General features: G+C 50.8%; 1 protein-coding gene across 2 annotated transcripts in view; it reads left to right on the top strand.

Annotated features, from left to right (window-relative positions):
- Positions 1–21,830, top strand: part of COLQ (collagen like tail subunit of asymmetric acetylcholinesterase) — a 65,971-nt gene that overhangs the window by 41,395 nt on the left and 2,746 nt on the right. For both annotated transcript variants that reach the window (XM_030876392.2, XM_060298629.1), the window contains exons 6-16: positions 26–97; positions 1,880–1,942; positions 2,446–2,472; positions 3,134–3,178; positions 4,461–4,496; positions 7,144–7,224; positions 12,050–12,155; positions 18,097–18,236; positions 19,447–19,566; positions 19,906–20,026; positions 21,395–21,497. In XM_030876392.2, coding sequence (XP_030732252.1) covers positions 26–97; positions 1,880–1,942; positions 2,446–2,472; positions 3,134–3,178; positions 4,461–4,496; positions 7,144–7,224; positions 12,050–12,155; positions 18,097–18,236; positions 19,447–19,566; positions 19,906–20,026; positions 21,395–21,497 — 914 coding nt within the window. The remainder of the gene's footprint in view (positions 1–25; positions 98–1,879; positions 1,943–2,445; positions 2,473–3,133; positions 3,179–4,460; positions 4,497–7,143; positions 7,225–12,049; positions 12,156–18,096; positions 18,237–19,446; positions 19,567–19,905; positions 20,027–21,394; positions 21,498–21,830) is intronic.

Below are 21,830 nucleotides of genomic sequence, written 5' to 3'. Positions count from 1 at the left end.
TGACTTTTGTTCTCTGTCTTTGAAGGGCAGACCCGGCCCCCCAGGTGTTCCTGGCATGCCTGGGCCTGTTGGCTGGCCCGGCCCTGAAGGCCCCAGGGTAAGTGTGGCAGCTCTCAGGGCTCCAGTGGCATCAGAACTGGAGGGGAGAAGATGGCGGCTCCCCAGGCCCCTGGCACATTGCCGGTGAAACTCACTTCCTCCAGATGGGAAGGAAGGAGAGAGCCTGAGGACTGACCCGAGGTCCCTAAACACTTCCTCCTTTGCTTGGACGGCAAGAACTTGGTCAGTCCCACAGCTTAGCTTCTGTGAGAGGAGAAACGAGGGGCTGCCACCTCTTTCCCAGGGGCCCTGTCCTCCTTTGTCCTGAGAGTTAGTGTGCAATTCTTTGGTTCCCTGAGATGACGCAAGAGGGGCTTGTGCCTGGGAAGCTGTTGGCCTGTCATGCAGGGGGTGGAGGGTGAGGGCATGGGAGTTGGGGGCTGGAACAACGGAAATCCTATATTCACAGAGGGATTGCCAAATGCTGGTGAAATCCCCGTCCTCAGACAGGTTAGGAAAAGCTAATACATCCACACCCATGTCTTTTTACACACTTTGGTCATAGACTATTGGGTGCAGAGGCCACGACTCCGAACTTTGACCTGCAGAAGTCAGGGGTGAGCAGGTGAATGTCACTGTCTGCTCTGACTCACTTATTGGCTGTATTTATTCTGAGAATAGAAAATTGTTCCCAGTCCTCTTAGGAAAAGTCCCAAGGATATTTCTTTAAAAATCCACTGTATAGAGCTGAGCCGTCCAATATGGCAGCCACTAGCCACATGTGGCTACTGAACCCTTGAAACATGCCTAGTGCCACTGAGGAACTGAATATTTAATTTTAATGAATTTAAGTTTGCATTTAAAAACCTGTACTCAATTCAGTTAGTTGAAAATATATAAGTATTTTGGAGTAAATTGAGTATGTGAATCTGCTTTTTTAACTATAAATTTTTTGAAATCTAAATACAGATCAAGTATTTTAGATGAAAATTTAGCACCTGAATTGAGATGTGATTTAAATGTAAAATACACAACAGATTTCAAATATTTATTATGAAGAATGGATTGTAAACCTCTCATGAGTAATTTTTACATTGATGGCATGTTTAAAATGATAATTAGATTAAATTAATTAGAGTAAATAAAATATGTTGTTAAAGTTAATTCCATCTGTTTAGTTTTACTTTTAATGTGACTTCTAAAAGAAGTTTAATATTAAGCATGTTGTTCACCTTATATTTCTACCGTTTAGCGCTGGTTAAAGTATTTTAGCACAAAGGGCACTGAAAGTTCCAACTGTAAACCATTCTGAGGGGTAACAGATCCCACCTATGAATCCTAGTCCCCTGCCTCCGTAGTATACACCCAGAGGCTGATGTTCACTCTGCTTGGCTGCAAACGTAGGGTAAGAGTATATGGAAACATCAGAAAGGCCCTCACTATGCAAAGAGTAGAGCAGATGTAGTTTTTTGGGGGTGCGGATACCTTGTCCTTTGAGGCCCCAGTGCCTGCATGCTCTCTCCCCCTCCCTTTCCCAGCCTTCTCTGGGAGAAGATCAAACATCAGTCAATTTACAACATGTTAGTGAGCATTTAGTTTGAAGATCTGCTCTACCTTGGACAATTTCATTCTATGTTTCATGTCAAATACCAGAATGAAGTGTGGAGTCTGTAGTCTTGGGCCCCTGGGAGCCAGCAAGGGAGGATTTGGGGTCCTCAGATTCACAGGCCAGCCCTAGTGTCCCCAGTTCTATCCTGATCTTGCCCACGCCTTTCCTGGTTCAGTTTCTCTAGGAAATGTTACTGTATGTCTTTTTTCCCCCTTCTTCTGATTCCCACAGGGTGAAAAAGGTGACCTGGGGATGATGGGCTTGCCAGGGTCAAGAGGACCAATGGGCTCCAAGGTCAGTGTGTTGGTCCAGATAGATTTTTCCAGGTCTTCTTACTAAGGTTCTGGAGCAGCTGATGTCTATAAAGTGGGGACTGTGTGGCTGCCGTCCTGGGCTGGGGATTGTCACAGATATTGGAGAGCCCCTTGCCAGAGTGTGCTTATCTTTACCAGCCCTTTGGGGGACATCGTGTCCTGGGACACAGGGGCAGAGGGATGCCATTCCTGCCATTATCTTGGGCAGCAAGGGTCAAGCCCCTGGACAACAAAGCAGATGGAAACCTTTGTTCAGACCTTTGGGAGACTAAGAAAAGCAGTGTTCTTTTTAGCCCTGGTTTAAACACAACCCTCAGGGACATCTTTGTATTTACTGCTGCAACTCCCCCACGCCCCCCAAAAAACGTGCAGCCCAATGTGGAGACACATCTCACCACCACATACAGGGATGGCTTCCACTCTTGCACCAAACCCAAAGGTCCTACAGGGCTGATTGTCAATTCACCTTGTGCTTTCTTTTAGGGCTACCCTGGATCCAGAGGGGAAAAGGTTGGTGCTTGTCTCTGATGGCTCCCCAGAGCCTGGTCTGGGCTGTTGGGTCTGGGGTCAGTGATGAGCAGAGGATGGGCCCAGGGGTCTCTTTAGTCAGCGACTGCAGCCACCACTCCTAGATATTACCCTGTCCTTTGTCAGGGGGCTGCGAGACAGGAGTGAGGGGCCTCCTAGCCAGGGCAAGTGGGTTAGGGAGGAGCTCCCGGAGGAGGTGGAAGCCCCTCAGGCGGGGCAGTGAGAGCTGAAAGTTGTGCCAGGTGCAGCGTGAACACAGCTGACATGGGGTGCTGCACAAAAATGGCAGATGTGTTCTTAGAACAAGCTTCTACCACACAACCTTCTTGTCTGTCAAAAACGGAGCAAAATCCAAAAAACCCAGCCAGACCCTGGGGACAAATTTCCTAGAGGATAAGAGAAAATCTGGGACCCGGAATTTTCTGTGGGTTGTCCTTTATTAGTGTAGAGGTCTTTGAGGTCAAAATAGAAGTTTATCTCACAAAGCATGCCTTCCCTGGGCCAGTCTCCTAACCTCTGAGCCTGTTTCTTTGCCTGGGAAGTGAGGGTGCTGACCTATGGAGCTTTCAGTTTGAAATGCTCCAGTTCCCCCTCCCCCCCAATGGAGTTAACTCATTGACTCTCTCCTGTGGTTTCCTCCTAGGGATCCAGAGGTGAAAGGGGTGACTTGGGTCCCAAAGGAGAAAAGGTAATGGGCATTGCATAAAAATGATAAACTTCAACAGAAGTGGCAGCCCCTGCCCACCCCCACCTTGCAGGCTGACTGGCTGAATGAATGAATGAATGAATGGCTGACTGACTGACTGACTGTCAGAATGACTAACCAACTGACTCTCTGACTGACTAGCTGGCTGGCTGACTGGCTGACTGGCTGTTTGTCTGACTGACTGACTGACTGATTGACCAACTGACTGAGTGGCTAACTGACTGACATTGACTGACTGACCGACTGGCTGACTGTCTGTCTGTCTGTCTGTCCGACTCACTGGCTAGCTGACTGGCTGACTGACCAACTGGCTGATGGCTGGCTGGCTGGCTGGCTGGCTGGCTGACTGGCTGGCTGACTGACTGGTTGTCTGTCTGACTGACTGGCTATCTGACTGACTGACTGACTGACCAACTGTCTGAATGTCTGACTGTCTGACTGACTGACTGGCTGGCTGGCTGGCTGACTGACCGACTGTCTGACTGACTGACTGGCTGACTGACCGGCTGACTGACTGGCTGACTGACTGACTGACTGACTGACTGGCTGGCTGCCTGACTGACTGGCTGGCTGACTGACTGACTGTCTGACTGTCTGACTGGCTGGCTGGCTGGCTGACTGATTGACTGGCTGACTGGCTGACTGACTGACTGGCTGACTGGCTGGCTGACTGACTGGCTGACTGGCTGGCTGGCTGGCTGACTGACTGTCTGTCTGACTGTCTGACTGGCTGGCTGGCTGGCTGACTGACTGACTGGCTGACTGACCAACTGGCCGACTGGCTGACTGACTGACTGGCTGACTGACCGACTGGCTGACTGACCGACTGGCTGACTGACTGACTGACTGACTGGCTGACTGTCTGACTGGCTGGCTGGCTGGCTGACTGACTGGCTGACTGGATGGCTGGCTGGCTGACTGACTGACTGGCTGGCTGGCTGACTGACTGACTGGCTGACTGGCTGACTGGCTGACTGACTGACTGGCTGGCTGGCTGGCTGACTGACTGGCTGACTGTCTGACTGTCTGACTGACTGACTGGCTGGCTGGCTGGCTGACTGACTGACTGGCTGACTGACCGACTGGCTGACTGGCTGACCGACTGGCTGACTGGCTGACTGACTGACTGACTGACTGACTGACTGGCTAACCGGCTGGCTGGCTGACTGACAGGACTTTATCTTGAAGAGCTGACCAAACCCTTCCTCAGCCCTTTCAAGCATTATTTCAGAGGCAGTCACTGTGTTTGTTGTTCTCTTCACAGGGTTTCCCAGGACTTCCTGGAATGTTGGGGCAGAAAGTAAGTAACTAGAAGTAGTAAAAATAGGTCTCAGTAACAAATTAGACCTTCCAAGCACAGCAAAAAGAGGTCTGCCTCTCCATTCATCAGGCATGAAAAGCGGGTTTCACTGTGGAAGTTTCTGGTTTGAAAGGGGAGCAAGTTGTTGAATGCATCAGTGGGACCTCCCTCCAGCTCAGTGGGAGGAAGGGATTCCCCATCTGAGGGCAGAGAGGCGTTCCCTGCATCTTCTGTCTGTCAGAGGGCTATGGGACTGTTCAAAATCAGAAAGCTTTGTGCCCGGGCACTCAGACTGGAGCAGCAGTGCTCAAGGGCCCTGGCGTGGGTTTGAGACCACTGCTGCCTGCACCCAGCTCAGCGCTCCTTCAAGGGGGCACATGCACTGCTGGAGGCCCACAGAGTTATTTTAGTGGGTGACAGCTAAAACATTTTTTATTTGATAGGTAAATTTATTATCTATTTAAGTATTTAGTGGGATTTGCTTGGGACAAGGCTTAATAAAAAAGGAGTTAGTTTGGTTGACTTAAAGAAAAAATATTCAGTGAATAACAATAGAATGGTGTGCAGATGTGATAAAAACTGTGAAAGTGGCAACTAGTGACAGACATTTTTTTAACTTTTACTTAAGGTTAAGGAAGAGGTATGGGGGGGCGAGGGGAGTGTCAGAGAAAGGGTGCTTGAATGATCACTTAGGACAACCACCATCACAATGGTGGTTCCTCATGCTGTAAGGCACTGACATTGGAAATTTATTTTTACCTAAGCCTCAGAGCACGATATTCTTCAAACAGGCAAATGGGATGCTTTCTTAGAACTCTAAATTGTTTTCAAGTTCGCCTTAAAATTTTATTTTCCAAACCTGAATGAACAGTTTTTATCTGACTTTCTCTTGTCAGTAGATGATATTTAAATAATTTCAATCATCTGACATGATTATAATTTATCACTGCCTAAAGCTGTCAAAACCTCTGTCTCTGCTACCTACATAGAGTGTTGGGTTAAAAATAAATAGATTCATTATATAAGCAAGTGAAAGGAAACATTAAGAGAGACAAATAATTTTATTTTAAAACACTTAGTCTAGGTTTTCATTCAGTGCAACAGTGGACATACATTCCTGTAAAATTAAGTATGACAGCTTCTCTGGTCTCTGCACCATTTACTAGACTTGCCATACAGAGTTCTCTCTCCCTCTCAGGGCAGCCTGTTTAAGACAGAGCTGATGTGATGACCATAATTAGGTCTTTGGAGAGAAATTAGATCAAGACATTACTGGCTGCTTCCAGCTGGTGAAGAGAAGGACCACACTTTCTTCAGATGATCTTTTCCAAAAAATTATGCTGTTTATGCTGCTGTTTTCTCCCAGCCGAACAAGATACCTCTCAGCCCCCTGTAAACAGCCAAGGAAAATTATGCAAACATCTCCATGGCCACAGAGAATCCACCCTATCCTAGCAGGCCGAAGGACGTGATGGACGGGAAAGAAATCGTAGGTTTAGGGACAATTCTCGGTGAGGCGAAATGTTGGTAGCTTGACAAATTCATTATACTGGCTGAGCCAACAGGTAATTTCAGGTCCTTACTGTGTATTGGTGTTCCCTGGAATTTTCCATTGTGTTGTACCTCCTCTGGCCTCCCTGGGAGAAGTCATCCGGGCGTTTATCCTCGTCTGAGTGGCCCGGTCAGCTCTTCACGGGCACCAGCTGTGGCCTAACAGAAACTCTCATGGCTGCTGTTGCTAAGCTTAGCTGGTGTGGTGCCTTCTGGGCTATGGAGGTACCTATGGAGGTAGGAAGGTACCTATGGTACCTATGGAGGTAGGAAGGATGCCCTGTGGGGTGGGTTCATGAGCCGAAGAAGCCACCAGTGGGCCTGGAATCCTGGAAGAGCACGGGGAAGGAGGGATGAACCAAAATGGAGAGACAGGTTTTACAAAAGGCTGGCCTTAAACTCTGGAACTCTGCAGTTGGTACATGTGGTTCCGATGGTTCCAAAGAGAGCTTTTCAATTAGGACTGTTGCTTACGCTGCTTTCCGTGCCTTTTACAATAACTAGATTGAGTATGTGAACATGTGTCTGGAACATCTCTCCCACTAAGAGTTTTTATCTGAATCAAATGGGAGTGAGGTGGAACTCAAACCAGCTTTTTACTGAAGAGTGGGGAATTATATAACATGAGCAGAAACATCCCAAAGATGATAGTCGTCAAAACTGTGTCCAATCATTCAAAAACCCATAGATCTGAATTTGTGCTAAAAACAAAGCAAAGCACAGCATACAATTTCAACTAAGAGAGAAGGCATTTCCCCCATCGGTGTCCCAGGCACAGGGGACTGAAATGCAGGCGCCTCCCACCCTAGCCTCTCTGGATGGGGATTTAGGGACCAAAATGTGTGCTGCCCGGCAGCTGTCTCTCTCAGATAGTGACCTCCCCACCCACGGTAACATTCTCCTTCCTGTCCTCTTCCTTGAAAAACTTCTCTCCCTTCACACGACCTCATCGCTCTCCCAACCTCCCAGAGCAGCCCGCCTGGAAAAGACTGGGAGTGAGCAAGGAGAGGCCCCGTGGCCGGAGATTGGATCGACCTGGAGCTGAGATTGCTCCTTGTTTCCTCGTTCCTCTCTTGCTTCTCTTTCTTCTTTCCAGGGTGAAATGGGACCAAAGGGCGAGCCCGGGATAGCAGGCCACCGGGGGCCCACAGGAAGACCAGGAAAACGAGGCAAGCAGGTATGGATCCCAGGGCTCACCGGACCTCCTGAGCTGGGGTGCGGGTGTAGGGAGGTGGGCAGGGCGGGGCGGACAGGTCAGGGACGTTGCGGGCACACAGTCTCCAGCATCCTCTGGGCTGGGGGGCAGTAGCAGCACCCCTTCCGGGGCGCCTGGGCTCTCCACCGAGGCGGGAGTGCGAGGCGGATGGGGTAGGACGTCCGTCCAGCTGTGTCAAGGCTAGAGGCAGGAGTGGGTCTTCGGTTCATAAGAACAGGTCTGTCTTATCCAAGGCAACTGGGAGTGGAAATCAGGTCTGCTCGTTCGCCCAGAAAAATCTGCTTTTTGCCTCAGTGCCCCAGATGCAGATGGAGTTCTGGAATCAGCCCAGATATTTCCCTGCTGTTCAAGGATCTGCTGGGTCTCAACAATAGGGTGCTTTCTCCTCACTCAAGATCCCCATTTGTAAATGACCCCTTTATTGGTACTATTCAGGGTTTAGGGAAAGTTTTCATTCTGAACTCCCCTGGTCAGCAGGCTCTTGTGTCAAACCATGTGATGTGAGCTGTCCCCAGGGCCTCAGAGAACCTCTCCCTTTTGCTCGAATGAGACGTGTGTGACCCCTACTCTTTTGTTTGCCAGTCTGTTGGCTTTTTACCTCCTTTCCCATTATACATGTAATATATGATCATCACAGAAAACAGAAAATTCAGAAAACTAGTAAGGAAATCATCTAAAGACCTAACACCCAGGTACAACTATGTTACCATGTATGTACACTTCCTTCCAGTATTATTGCTTCCGTGGACTTTCTAGTCATTTGTTCCTTTTATATCTGATATATACTTATTGTATCCTAAATTTTTAACTTAAAAATCACAACACACACGTTTTAACTTGTTACTGCATTCATTAAGCACTCTTACTCTTAAACATTTTTTTAAATCTCTGCATCGATTTTGGTAAATAAGTAACCAGAGTAGATAGCTTGGACAAGAGAAGCCTAACCAAATTATAAATAATGCTGAGAAGTGAACGTGTTTGGGCACATTTCCATTCTTTCCTTAGGCTAGATCTGTGGCTTTCAGACTCTGGCTTCCATCAGAATCATCTTGGGGGCCGATTAAATACAGATTCCCTTCCCCTGGTGCACTGGTGGTGGTCCCAAGTGTGCCTCTCCTCTTCCCCAATGTCGAGACCTTACTTCCCAAAGACTCTGATACAACTGGGGCTGCGGCATGGGTTGTTGTTTTTTTTAAAGCCCCACATGAATCTAATGTGCACCGGGATTCAGAACCACGGTAACACTACAAAGCCAATTCTGGTCTTTTCGAAATGAACTTAGGAAAGACATAGACTCCAACCTGATGAATCAGCTTCCATGATGACTTTTTTTTTTTTTTGCGTTACGCGGGCCTCTCACTGTTGTGGCCTCTCCTGTTGTGGAGCACAGGCTCCGGACGCGCAGGCCCAGCAGCCATGGCTCACGGGCCCAGCCGCTCCGTGGCATGTGGGATCCTCCTGGACCGGGGCACGAACCCGTGTCCCCTGCATCGGCAGGCGGACTCTCAACCACTGTGCCACCAGGGAAGCCCCCATGATGACTTTTGAAGTCACAATGTTCCAGTTTAATTTTTAAAGATTTACAGTTGGTGGCATGGCCATGGGTGGCTTCACAATGATGCCACAGATACTAATTTCCTAAAAACTAGGCTCAGAAAAAGAAGAAAAAAGGAAAAATCTTTTCAAAAAAATCGTTTTCTCCACTACTGCTGCATTCCATCCAGAATGTGTTATGCTTGGGGTTTGAGAAGCCGGTTGGCTTCTGTCATCTAGTTCTTTCCTTGGGCAGTGTTTGTCTTGTCCTGGTTAGGGCCGAAGCCAAGGCTCTTTCTTGACCCTGTTGAGAATGATTTCGTTGGGGCAATCTTAAAAACGACACCAGAAACAGAGAAGTTAGGGAAATGAGCCCATCTTCCTCCAGAGACATTACAGACACCCGAGTGTGCTCCAGCCTGGACTGGACTCGTCAGCCTTGGGAGCGGACCATGATACTTTCTTTTGTCATGAATTAATTGCCTAGTAGAGTTTTACATACAGGGTGTTTGTTGAGCCATGATGCTAAGAGTCTCTGGAGGTTATGGAAAGTCAACCCAAATCCTGGAATCAGAAATCTGGAAGGGGATCCAGGAGTAAGAACTGCAGATCCAGAAGGACTTTAGAGACCACCGACCCAATTCCCTGCATGTAGTCACCAGAAAACCGGGGGCCAGGGAAGTGGCCTGACCACCCAGGACCCCCAGCCAAGCCAGCTTCCAAGCAGGGTTAGAACCTGGAGATCTGAGACCAGCTTCTCCACAGCAATCTTCACATCACCCTCCTGCTTCAGGCCTGGCCTCCGGGCAGACCCAGGACAGCAGCTCTTGACTTTATCACACAAATCTTCAGTCACGGAGACACAACTTCCTTGACGGGAATCACCAGACTTGGTGGCAGTAAAGGAATAAAGAATGCTTTTCGGGCTTCCCTGGTGGCGCAGTGATTGAGAGTCCGCCTGCCGATGCAGGGGACACGGGTTCGTGCCCCGGTCCGGGAAGATCCCACATGCCGCGGAGCGGCTGGGCCCGTGAGCCAGGGCCGCTGAGCCTGCGCGTCCGGAGCCTGTGCTCCGCAATGGGAGAGGCCACAACAGTGAGAGGCTCGCGTACCGCAAAAAAAAAAAAAAAAAGAACGCTTTTCCTGGAAAGCGCTGCTCAGTGAGTCCCGCTCACAGGGACGAGGCTGTTCTGAATAGATGACTGAGCAGCAGAATATCTGATTACCGCTGAGGTCAGAACAAGGAGCGTTCCCAGCTCCTTCAAGCTGTGGCACTTCCTGTGCTCAGAGCCAGCTGATGTGGCTCTTAGAAGAGCAGGCCTTCGCTGTGGCTATATTAAGACGGTGTGACTTCCTTTGCCATCTGGGACCCATCTTGGTTGCCCCACGGAATGCTAAGGCAAGGCTTAAGACTCCCTCCATGAGGGTGGAACTGGAGACAAACTCTGACCTCACGATCCCGCATTAAGTGTTTAAGAACTCCTTGGACATTGCCGAGAGAGCCCCCAGGGCCATGTTGACAAGGCAGCAGGTCACACATCACATGGTGGTGAAAGGCGTGCCCGGCCTGCCTGTTCCCCAGGCTTGGCGAAGGTTATGTTTCATTAGGTGGGCGAGGTAGCCACAGCACAAGGGTATGAAGGGGACCAGGCCAAAGCCATCAGGCATCAGTCACTGTCCTGGTCGGGCCCCGGGCACGAGTGGACAGTTAGCAAATGGCTTAGGGGAAGGATCTACAGGTGTGCCATCCTTGGTTTCTGGGGTCATGCCTAAGGGCAGCTCTGGGGGGAGATGTGTGCTCTTAACCCTCTCAGAGCAGACAGCAAAGAGGACATGCTGTGTGGAAAGACTATACCTGCAGGTGTGCCTTTCATTAAGAATCAGGACTTTTCTAACTGTGGGAAAAAGATGAAACCGAGCCAGTTGCTATGATAATCAGCTTGGCCCACAAAGCCCTTGATTCTGTGCAAACCACTTTTTCACCTTTGAGATCTCTGTTAGCCTCACAGCAAGCCTGTGCAGGTGTATATTGCCTGGCCCCATTTCACAGATGAGAAAACTGAGGCACAGAGCAGCAACATGAGTTACCCAGGGTCTCATGGCCAAGATGAAAACCTAGATCTCTCGACCTAGAGCCAACAAACTACATCCGCTTTGTGTGTTCAGCTTCTCCTCCTTCCCCATTTGCTCTGGGGAAAGGAGGTGAACAAAACAGATTCTGGCCCTCAGGGAGCTTCTGTCTCCTGGAGAGACACAGAGGAAATGACCACACGAACAATGGTAGTTATGATCAGGGATAAAGGCCGTGAAGGAAAAGGGCCCATGATAGGGAGAACTGACTTGGTCAGGCAAGGTCAAGGAAGGCTTTGCCGCAACTGTATTTTAGCTGGGAGCTGAAGGATGGGAGGGAGTTAGCTAGGCAGAAGGGTGGGAAGAGGGGTTCGGGGCCGAGAGAAGAGTCTGGAGAAGGGAAAGAAAAGGAATGGTGCTGTTGAAGACCAAGAACGCCAAAAGCCTGGGCCACGCGTGGAAAGCCTGGCCGTGCAGGGCTGTGGAGGCTCCAGTAAGGAGCTGGGTCTTTATCCTGATAGCAGCAAGAGGCCACGGAGTGGGAACAGCTCTTGTGCTGAGACAGAAATTGTCCTGATGAGCAGGCAGAGCCTGATGCCAGGTGACTGGCCTAAATCCCTGCTCTTTCCTGAGCCTTTCTTTCCTCACCTGCCCAGTGAGGAGTGTGGTTTGGATTGGTTCCTATGTGTCTAGGACAGAGCAAGAAGTGATGTCTGTAGAAAACAAACTGACTGTTACCCGAGGGGAGAGGGGTGGGGGAGGGGCATATTAGGGGTATGGGATTAACAGATACACACTACTATACATAAAATAGATAAGCAGCGAGGATTTACCGTGTAGCACAGGGAGCTATACTCAATATTTTTTAATGACCTATAATGGAATATAATCTCCAAGAAAACCCCACCAAATCACTACGATGTACACCTGAAACTAACACAATATTGTAAATCAACTATACTTCATTTTTTTTAAAAAAAGTAATGTCTATAAACATGCATCCATCACTGTCTCAAATGTCACTTGCCCTGAGGTTTTTAGGAGCTTGCTGTTCCCTCTGGGACCTCTGGGACTGCATCCTCCCCCTGGTACTTGCTCCAAAGTGCAATTTAGAGATGAATGGGGGAGGAGGTTTGCCATGTCCTGCTCTTATAACGGGCTCTGCCTTTCTCTCTGTCAGGGGCAGAAGGGAGATAGTGGAGTTATGGGCCCACCAGGCAAACCTGGGCCTTCTGGTCAACCTGGCCGTCCGGGCGCCCCAGGACCCCCGGGTCCCCCGTCTGCAGGTAAGAGCTACACTGCTTCACCTGATCCACGCTGTTGCCCTCCTGGCCAGCCTCCCAGAGAGCACAGGGAGATGTCAGCAGAGGCCTGCCTTGTGTTCTGAGTTGGAAAATGCCTGAAGCATTTCAATATATTTCTAATTTATCCACAATTAGACTCAGTCAAATTTTACATGAGAGAGATAAACACTATTCTGGCTTTGTTTTGGGATTTGGGAGAACAAATAGAGGAGTGAAAAAGAAAAAAAAAATCACATTGGTGATGTCATTTACACTTTAAGTGAAAAATAACAGGCAAGTATTGCATCAACTAACACCCTTTTCTAGAAGAACGTTTCATGGCTCCAAGCAATGCTCTTAAACCTAGAAGTAAAGATGACATTGCAAATTTTTCTGTCTTACACAGTGTTATAAAAGAGTCCTTACAGATGTGCATCGAATATAGAAAGAAACCACTATAAAGAAATAAAAGTCTACCATTGAAGAGGGTACAGGTACACTGCTACCTTGTTTTACCTTGCTTAATTTGAGGAGCTAAGCCTTTTATTTAGTTTGTCAGCTCAGAGGAAGGCCTTCATAGCACACCATCTATATAAGCACAGCAGCTCTAGGTCCAAGAATACTGTTTACTGACTGTGCAAGATTCTTTGTCCTCAGTTATATGAAAGGAATCAAAATTTTTATTCTAATTCTTTTCTTAAGAAAATGAAGGCATTTAAAAATCCCAAAGTGCACTTTTCCCCACTGTGGGGAAGTGTTTACAACCACATCATGGGAAGGTCAAGAAATGTCATTTTGTTAATCCTTAAAACCAAATGAAAACTGGCTCTGAGACTCCAACCTGCTAGGATGCCAGGGAAATTCAGTCTCAGGCATTAATGGGGTTCTCTCCACTTCTTCAACTGCCACAGAACCGTGGGGCAAAAATCCTGGGGAGTTATGGCAGATAGACATCACGGGAGGTGACCAGCCCTTGATCTGCCCCATTCACCTCTGAAATGCCTGTTGCCCAAGGCCACACGGTCAGACACGTGACCACCTTCCTCACGCCAGGTTTGGCTATCAGATCATCTCTAAGCCTGAGAATCCTGCTCCCCAAGGCTCAACCTTCCCAGGAAGGCCCCACAGCTGTCCCTCCTGAGACCTTGGCTCTCCTCCAGGATTTGGGGGTCCCTGTGCTCCCACATCTGGGGTGATCCTTCCTTTTCTGTCCTCCAGCCCCTCCCTCCTCACACTCCTCATACAGCGCCGCCCCCTTAGGAGCTTTTCTCTTTTGAGAACAGAAGGCAGAAGTCTTCAAACAGTACCTGTTTCTCAGCAAAAGCAAGAAAGCACAAAGTCTTGCCACCTCCTTGAAGTCAGGAACGAAAAAATAATGGAAGAACAAACATCAATTACTGTGACGAGTTATCCTGCCACCCTTATTTCTAACTGTTAGGGGAGCTGAATTGAGATGCACCTCAGGCCCTGTGTCCATGCCCAGACCCTGTTTCCCTGCATTGAATCGATGATCTGGATGAAGGTTCTTCCAGCCAGTCCTTTCCCTCCTCCGTTCGGACGCATAACGTTCCACTTGAGCCCATGACCCTGAGCTGCCGACCCCAGAGGCTGGGAGCGTGGCCTGAAGCCCGGGTTTTGCCTTTGGAAGGGATGCTCTTGACCCTTGGGGGTATTTAGGAGCTCATAAAACTGAGGAATAGCCAGGAGGTATGCGGTTGGGGGGGTGTCCTCAGCAAACTAAGACCTTACTGGTCTCACTGTGTGTATCTGACTTGAATCCCGTTTCCCTCCTAGGGCCTGGGGTGGGGTGAGAAGGGCAGGGCCTGGAGACCCTCAGCAGCTCCCTCAGATGCCCGCTTTTTGTGTTGCCAGCCCCATCCCTGTAGCAGGGCCAACGTAATCCTATTTTCTCTCCTTGGTCCTCTGGCACCTTGTCTTTCAGCCTGGTATGCCCACCCTCTTCTCTCTCTACCACCCCGTCCTCTGCCGGATCCCAGCCTCAGTGCCCTCTGCCCTCCAGTGGACTCTGCTGTCTGTTGAGCTGGAGCATATTCCTACAGTCCCTCTGGGTCCACGTGGCCTGAAATAGTGTTCCCGTCATCCTCTGGTCCAGGAGTCCCCAACCCCCAGACCTGTTAGGAGCCAGGAGGTGAGTGGCGAGCTAGTGAAGCTTCATCTGCCGCTCGCCATCGCTCGCATTACCGCCTGGAGCATCCCCCTACCCCTACCCGCCAGGTCCGTGGAAAAATTGTCTTCCAGGAAACCGGTCCCTGGTGCCAAAAACGTTGGGGACCGCTGCTCTGGTCCACCCCACCAACTCCTCTCCTTCCTTCAAAGCACTCTCTTCAATAAGGCCTTCTTGGTTCCTAACGGGATGAGTCTCCTTCCCTTGGGCCCCAGTCCCACATTGCATCTGCTATGGCCCCTCCACTGTTAACTGTTTTCTGAGGATGTGTTTCCTCTTTCTTCTAGATGGCAGGTCCTTGAGGTAGGGTCTTGGCCAAGTCAGCTTTGCATCCGCATGGCGCCGGGCAGGTGGGGTGCGTGGGGCTGGCCCCTGCAGGTGCTCACACACCTGGTCTACTTTGACTCTCGGGCTGTCCCACCTGGATTATTGCACGGCAGCCAAGCAGGATGCGGGCCAGCTCTTTGACTGATGTCCCCTCCCTGTGCCTTCCTTTGGGTCATTTCCCCTCTGGGGAACCTCCCAGAGTGAGGCTGCTGAAGAAAATGGGGCAAGAATTCTGCTCTTTAGAAATGGTTTTGGGGGGATGGGTAGAGAAGGAGGGGGAGGAATTTAAAAGAGACCTTCCTGTGCCCAGGACCAGCTGGGTCATCCTCAGGAGTTGGAACAGGCCTCCATAGCGATTTCTGAGACTACCTTTGAGAGCCTGATAAAGTTCCACTCTCAGGAAAAAAATGTGTCCACCTACACCCAAGATTCTGCTCACTGCTTCCCAGAGCTCCAAACGCCCTGCCCCCGATCCATCTTGGGATATCTTCAGGCTCTGTGGACCCCGGGTTAAACTGCCTGGTCTGGTCCATCCTTTTCTTTATAGATGAGAACTTTGAGCCTCAGAGATCACAGAGATTCCCCAAGGTCACAGAGCCGACTGGTGGCCACTCCTGGTCCAGAATTGGCCTGTGACTCCTGGTCCCGAGACCCTCCCACGTAGCCATGCAGCTTCTGCAGGGGTAGAGTGGGATGGGGGTGACATGGAGACGACTCCATGGTTCCTCTGCCTTCTCCCAGGTTACCCCTCGGACCTGCTCCCACTGCAGTGGCCAGTGGAGATGGGAGGCTCCCTGAGCAAAGATGCAGAGCTGGGTCCTCCGGCTGCCGGGGATGGGGGAGAGGCTGCCCGCTGGACAAGCTCCGAGGGGCTGAGTTGGGGAAGTTTGGGTTGCTGTGCCCTTCAGTGCAGCCTGGCAGGAAGCAGGCAGGGGTAATGGATGCCCTTGGACAACTGGGAGGAAGCGGCAGGGAAATGATGGCGGGGGGGAGGGGGGCAGGAAGCAGGCTCCTTGCCACATCCTGTCTTCCTATCTGGAGGCCACCTCTGCTTCTGGTGCCTGGTGCCGGGGGGCGGGATGGTTCTGGGGAGATGAAGGGGGCAGGAGCTTCTCATTACCCAAGTTAACCAAGAAAGAGGGCCTGGGGACGGGGGAGGGAACCACAGTAAAATGCCTTTAGGATGTAATTTGCAATAACCAGATTACAAATTTGGCTGAGTCCTTCCTGACCCCAGACAGGGCATAAGTGAATCACTGTGGTACCTGGGAATTGCCAGCTTCCTGCGAGCATCAGTATTCCTGGACATGTGTCTTTTGAATGGCATAGTGTTAAGTCAAACATGAACTCAAATCTCAGCCTCACCACTAATTAGCTGGATAATGGGACAAACTCCTGAGCCTCTCTGAGGCTGTGGTTCTGGAGGAGAAGCTGGCGGTCACAGAGCCTGCTGGAAGGCGGCTCCCATGCTCTCCCATCCTTGGTTAACTCCCCAAGACATTCCTGAGCTGGTGGGGTCTCTGTCCCTCCAAGCATGAGACTGGCGTTCCTCCCAGATTGTATTTGTATTTCTTGTTAGAACGAGCGACCATAACTTGGTGTAAGATGCTGGCAAGCCTCCCTTCCCGGCGGGCTGGCAGCATCCCCATCTTGGACACATCTGTCTACCGGCTCAGGAAGGCTCAGGGTGTGGGCATTCCTGCTGGGGTCTCCTCCTCCAGTTGCAGCTGCTTCCTCGGGGTTCTGACCAGACCTCTCCCCCCGGGGTCATTTTTTTCCCCACCCTTGTGGGATCTGCAAACCATGTCCCCAATTGCTGACTGCCCTTGATACAGTAAAACAACCTGAAACCAATGACTGGCTGATCTCCAAGCTCCCCCTTATTTTCCCAGCAGGAGGGGTACTTACTTATTTCTGTTTTCAGTGCCCATCTTTTCCTCTCTTTCTTCTCTCCCTGTTGGTGGCTCTGGCTCTAGCACTTTTCTGCCAGCTGGAATGGGACCTCTAGTCTTTTCTGAAGACCTTCCCTTTCCAGTTAGTCTGCATTCATTCATTCAGTTATCAAACATGTACTGTGCCCCTACTTTGTGCCACGCCCTGATGAGTGCAAACAGGCATCCACCTGCCTTTGTGGAGCTGACATTCTCCTGGGGGAGATCCAGCTGGCCTGGATAATCTCACAGTGAATAGAATCACAGAGATAAGTGCCAGGAAGAAAAGGCCTGGCGAACTAAGAAACTGTACTCAGTGTGAACAGGACGGAGTGTGAGGATTCAGAAAGGCTTCCCTGAGGAAGTGATGTAGGAACCCAGATCAGGAGTGAGCCAGGAGGTGCCTGGGAAGGGAGGGATGGTGGATGAAGAGGAAGATAGCCTGGTGGGGGTTTTGTGCAAAGACCATTTCCCGAGACCAACGGCTCTCAACCTCGGTGCTCACTTGTGAGAGCTTTGAAAAGCACGGATGCCTGTGCTCCATTCTCAGCAGTCCTGATGGAAGGTCTGGAGTGTGGCCTGGGCATCAGGGCCTTTATAAGTCAAGGTGAGAACTACTACCCTAGTAGGCCTCCTGCCTTTCAAAGAGTGAATTTCCTGATCATATCTTTTCCGGACTTTTCTCAGAATCAGGTAAGAACAAATAGGCTGAGCGTTTTCAAACATTCCATTTCTTCCAGAAGAAATCAAAGAAACCCACATTCAGAAATCCCTTTGTTAAATTCCTATATATAAGAACAAAATAAAATGAGTAAAAAAATGATGAAAGTTATCAGCCAGCAGTGCACTCATCAGGAAGACGTCCCCATTAATAATGGTCTAAATATAAATAGGGATTGTTTCCCTCCTACGACAAAGAAATCCAGAGGTGGACAGTGGCTGGCTTTAGTTCAGCCTCTAGGTCTCGCTCTCAGGGCCCCAGGCCCCATGAGGCCCTGGTCTTCCCTGCGATCTGGCTTCTCTTCTCACACTTGTTACTTCATTGTTGCAGCACAGCTGCTGCAGCACCAGATATCTTGTCTGTCTTCCAGACAGGAAGAAGGAGGAAGCTGTGTCTCCCTCCAGCTATGCTTCTCCCTTATCAGGATAGACTTCCCCAGACACTCACCCTTCTCCCACCACGGATCTTACATTGGCTGACACTGTGGCACACAGTCACCTCCAGGAGCGAGGGTGTCTGGGAAGTAGAATGCCCATCTGTCTGGTCTCCAAGGTATAGAGAGAGGGAAGGGAGGAAGAGGGTTGGGGAAGGTGTTGCCACACCCAGTGTGGTTAAGGGACCCACACCTTGAACCAGAAATGTCTCTCTGGACCTCTCCTCCAGGCCTCCCTGAAGTCCACACTGTGGACTTCAAACTTCTGTCATGAAGGTTGCTGACACCTCCCTGGGCTGTTTGGTTTTCTCTTCCTTTGCTAGTAACAGCAGTCTGTTGCTTCCTAGGACACCTTGTAATGGGACCCAAAGGGGAAAGAGGATTTCCTGGGCCTCCAGGAAGATGTCTTTGTGGCCCTCCCATGAATGTGAATAACCCTTCCTATGGGGAGTCTGCGTATGGGCCCAGTTCCCCACGAGTTCCTGTGGTAAGGCTCTTCTGGGCGGAATCTGGGGTGGTCATCCCTCAGGACTCTCCGGGATTGATGCTCCCCGGGCTTTGTAAAAGCCTTTTAGTAAAACTTATTTCCTCTGTTATACTGGGCACAAGCTCGTTACAGGAAATTGGAAAATAAGGGAAAATCAAAAGAAGAAAACCAAGGTTGTGGGTCTATTTTGGAGTATTTTCTTTGTCTTTTTTTTGTGTGTGTGGCTGTGCCGTATGTCTTGCAGGATCTTAGTTCCCCGACCAGGGATTGAACCCAGGCCTTGGCAGTGAGAGCGCAGAGTCCTAACCACCGGACTGCCAGGGAATTCCCTTCTTTGTCTTTTCTAAGAAAAAAAAAATTATAGAAAACTGCAAATAAATACAAAAGCAGAACAAATAGCGTAAGGAACCTCTTTGTACTCTTTACCCAAGTTCAACAATTATCAACTCCCGGCTAATCTTGTTTCCTTTTTACACTTACTCAGGACAGCCTACCTACCTTAGATTATTTTAAAGTAAACCCGGACATCAATTCATAATTTGAATGGGTAGGTAATACTCTGTCCATCATGTGGCTGTGCTGTGATTTACTTAACCAGAGCCCAATTGTCAGATAGGTATCAGGTGCTCCCAAGCTTTTCCCTGATATAAATAACACTGTAATGAACACTTTGAGTATAGGATTTTTGTTAAGAATCATTTCCAGGTGTTGAATTACTTGATTAGATGACATCACCTTTTTATTTACGTCCTTGTAACATTTTTTTAAAAATATTTATTTATTTGGCCGTGTCGGGTCTTATTTGCGGCACGCGGGATCTTCGTTGCGGCGCGCAGGCTTAGTTGCCCCACGGCACGTGGGATTCTAGTTCCCCAAACAGTGATCCAACGTGCGTCCCCTGCCTTGGAAGGCGGATTCTTAACCACTGGACCACCAGGGAAGTCCCCAAGTCTTTGTAACATTTTAAATGTTATAAATTTTAAACCATGGTAGATATTTTTATTTCAAACTCAGACATTAGGAACTGGATTGGGAAGGTGTGGGAATCAAGACATTGGTCACCACTTCAGGAGGGATGCAGGCGTGTAAAAGCAAACTGCCCTTCCCACTGATCACCAGCCCAAGGTCAGGGATTGTTTCCTCCTCTGGCTCTTCCCCTGCCCTCCGTAGAAGTGTTTCCTGGAATCCTCACCAATGTTTCCTCCGGCAGATATTTGTGGTCAACAACCAGGAGGAGCTTGAGAGATTGAACACCCAACATGCCATTGCCTTCCGCAGAGACCAGAGGTCTCTGTACTTCAAGGACAGCCTTGGCTGGCTCCCCATCCAGGTACGGGGCGCTCAGCACACACCCCATCAGCAGAGGGACGCATCTCCAAAGGAAGGAGAGGCCTGGCGCACAGCTTTCCATGGAAGTCTGAGTGCCCTCCCTCAGCCCGCCTCTGAGAGCTTGCCATGCCCTGGCTCCCCACGTGGAGCTCTGCTCTGGGCCAAGGCTCCAGACAGGCTCCCAGCCCCGCACAGCCTTCCTGCCAACCACAGAGCTCTGGCTACAGGGGAGGCGTGCCCTTCCCCCACTGCCCTGCCCCCGCCCAGACCCTCCGTCCCCGGTGCCTGGCTACCTGTCCCACCGTACCGGTAACCGTGCGTGCTGTGTTTCTCTGGCCAGCTGACGCCTTTCTACCCTGTGGACTACCCCGTAGACCACCGCGGCTCCTGCGGGGACGGGGTCCTGCAGCCGGGGGAGGAGTGTGATGACGGGAACGGCGATGTGGGTGACGACTGCATCCGTGAGTGGCCCCAGCTTGAACCGCTGCCGGGTGGGGTCAGGCCAAGCCCTGGACACCAGCTGTGCTGGTTTGGGACAGTTCTAGAGCCAGAGCTGGGCTGCTGGGGGGACGACCCTCCCCACTCAGGCCAAATGTGAGCCCTCCCACCGTCCAAGCATGGCGATGGGGTTGCTGTCAAGGATCTTGGCCCCAGAGAAGCCACCGGGCCCTCCCTTTCTTTTGAATCCTACTTCTTGGCAAAACCCACGTTCTAATCCAAGTTCTTATCAAAAGATAAAGGTGACGCAGGGCCGAGAGGCAGACGGGAGAAGGCAAGAATCTGACTCAGGACTCACTTTTAGCAGACAGAGTCCTCATAGCAGAGCTCTGTTTTGGGGATTGGGCGCCTGGGCTACCTTCAGGCTTATGGATGCTACCGGGACAGGCAGGCAGCATAGGGCTGAAGCGTCGTTTTTCTTTCTTTTTTTTTAAAAAAAAATCAAGTGACAAAAGCAGGAGGTGAGGTGGAAAGCGTGAGCTTTAGATTCAGATAGAGTTTGGACGCAGGCTCTGGAAGCCACTGAGTCACCCTCAGGCTCAGGGAGGAGGCTACACGGTGAGTGGGGTGATGGAGGGCCTCACTTTCCCCAACTGAAAAATGGGTACGACCGCACCGAACACTCAAGCCTTTAGATTCTGTGAGATTCTGTGAGCTGACGTGCGCATGGATTGTCTGGGTGCCATGAAGGCTCGACATCCCTTCACTGCGTTATTTTTAAAGTCCTGCTATGAGAAGCCAGGGCTGGGGACGTGTAGGTGCAAAGGTGGGTTCCTCGCCAGCAAGGAGCTCAGAGGAGGTTGAGAGTGCGCAGGGGCAGGCGCAGGATGAAGTGTCTGGTTCTCTCCGTGTAGCTGCACTTCCCGCGACAGTTCCTGGGCGGTGATTCCTAGGATGCTGGCTCTGCCTGGAGTCCCCCTGCCCCTCGTGGAGATGACACAGCAGGAAGGAACTAATAGCTAGTCTCAAAGCCCTATAAAAATGAGGGTGGGTTCATACTCCTGGCCCCTCCCCTGGTGTGAGAACAGAGACCCCGTGGAAGATGGTCTGGCTCCCGAGGGACACAGGAAGCTCCCTGCAGACAGACAAGCACCACCAAGGCTGTGACGTGCCCGTCTCCCTACCCTCACCTCACGGGAACCCCCCGTGGTGGTCCTGCGACAGAAACAGTGTCCTCCCGTGGGATTGGGGTCTGAAGCTTTGTGGACATCCCTGCAGGAGGGTTCAGGCTCTGTGGGATGGGGGGGGGGGCTCCTTCAGGCCACATGGTCCTACCAGGCTGTCCCCCACCCCGCCCCCCTCTCAGGGCTTCACCTCCTGTGTCCCCTCAGGCTGTCGCCGGGCCTACTGTGGAGATGGTCACCGGCACAGGGGCGTGGAGGACTGTGACGGCTCTGACTTCGGCCACCTGACCTGCGAGACCTATCTCCCCGGGTAGGGACCACCTCGAGGGCTGTGACCACACCCCGGCCTCCCTCCCTCCTGCCTACTCCTCTCTCCTTCACAAATATTCCTGAATGCCTCTGTGTTCCTGGGGCTTTCTGGACTCTGAGGTATGGTGACATGGAACACATGCATGGTCCCTGCTCTGGCAGGGGGACAGTGCTAAACACAGAAACCCACATGCCACTCAGAGCAGTCGCCCGCCCCCAGCTCCGCCTGGGCCCGCAGCTCCGTCGCTCCCGTGACCACACTGGTCTCCTGGGAGTGGGCCTGCCTGGGAGTGGGGGCCGGTGGAGGGGGGAGGTGTCCGGGCATTTCAGAGAA

The sequence above is a fragment of the Globicephala melas genome, chromosome 4 (assembly GCF_963455315.2).
Source record: "Globicephala melas chromosome 4, mGloMel1.2, whole genome shotgun sequence".
NCBI classification, from domain to species: domain Eukaryota; kingdom Metazoa; phylum Chordata; class Mammalia; order Artiodactyla; family Delphinidae; genus Globicephala; species Globicephala melas.
The sequence above is the reverse complement of the archived record's forward strand: the minus strand, read 5'-3'. Positions and strand labels throughout refer to the sequence as shown.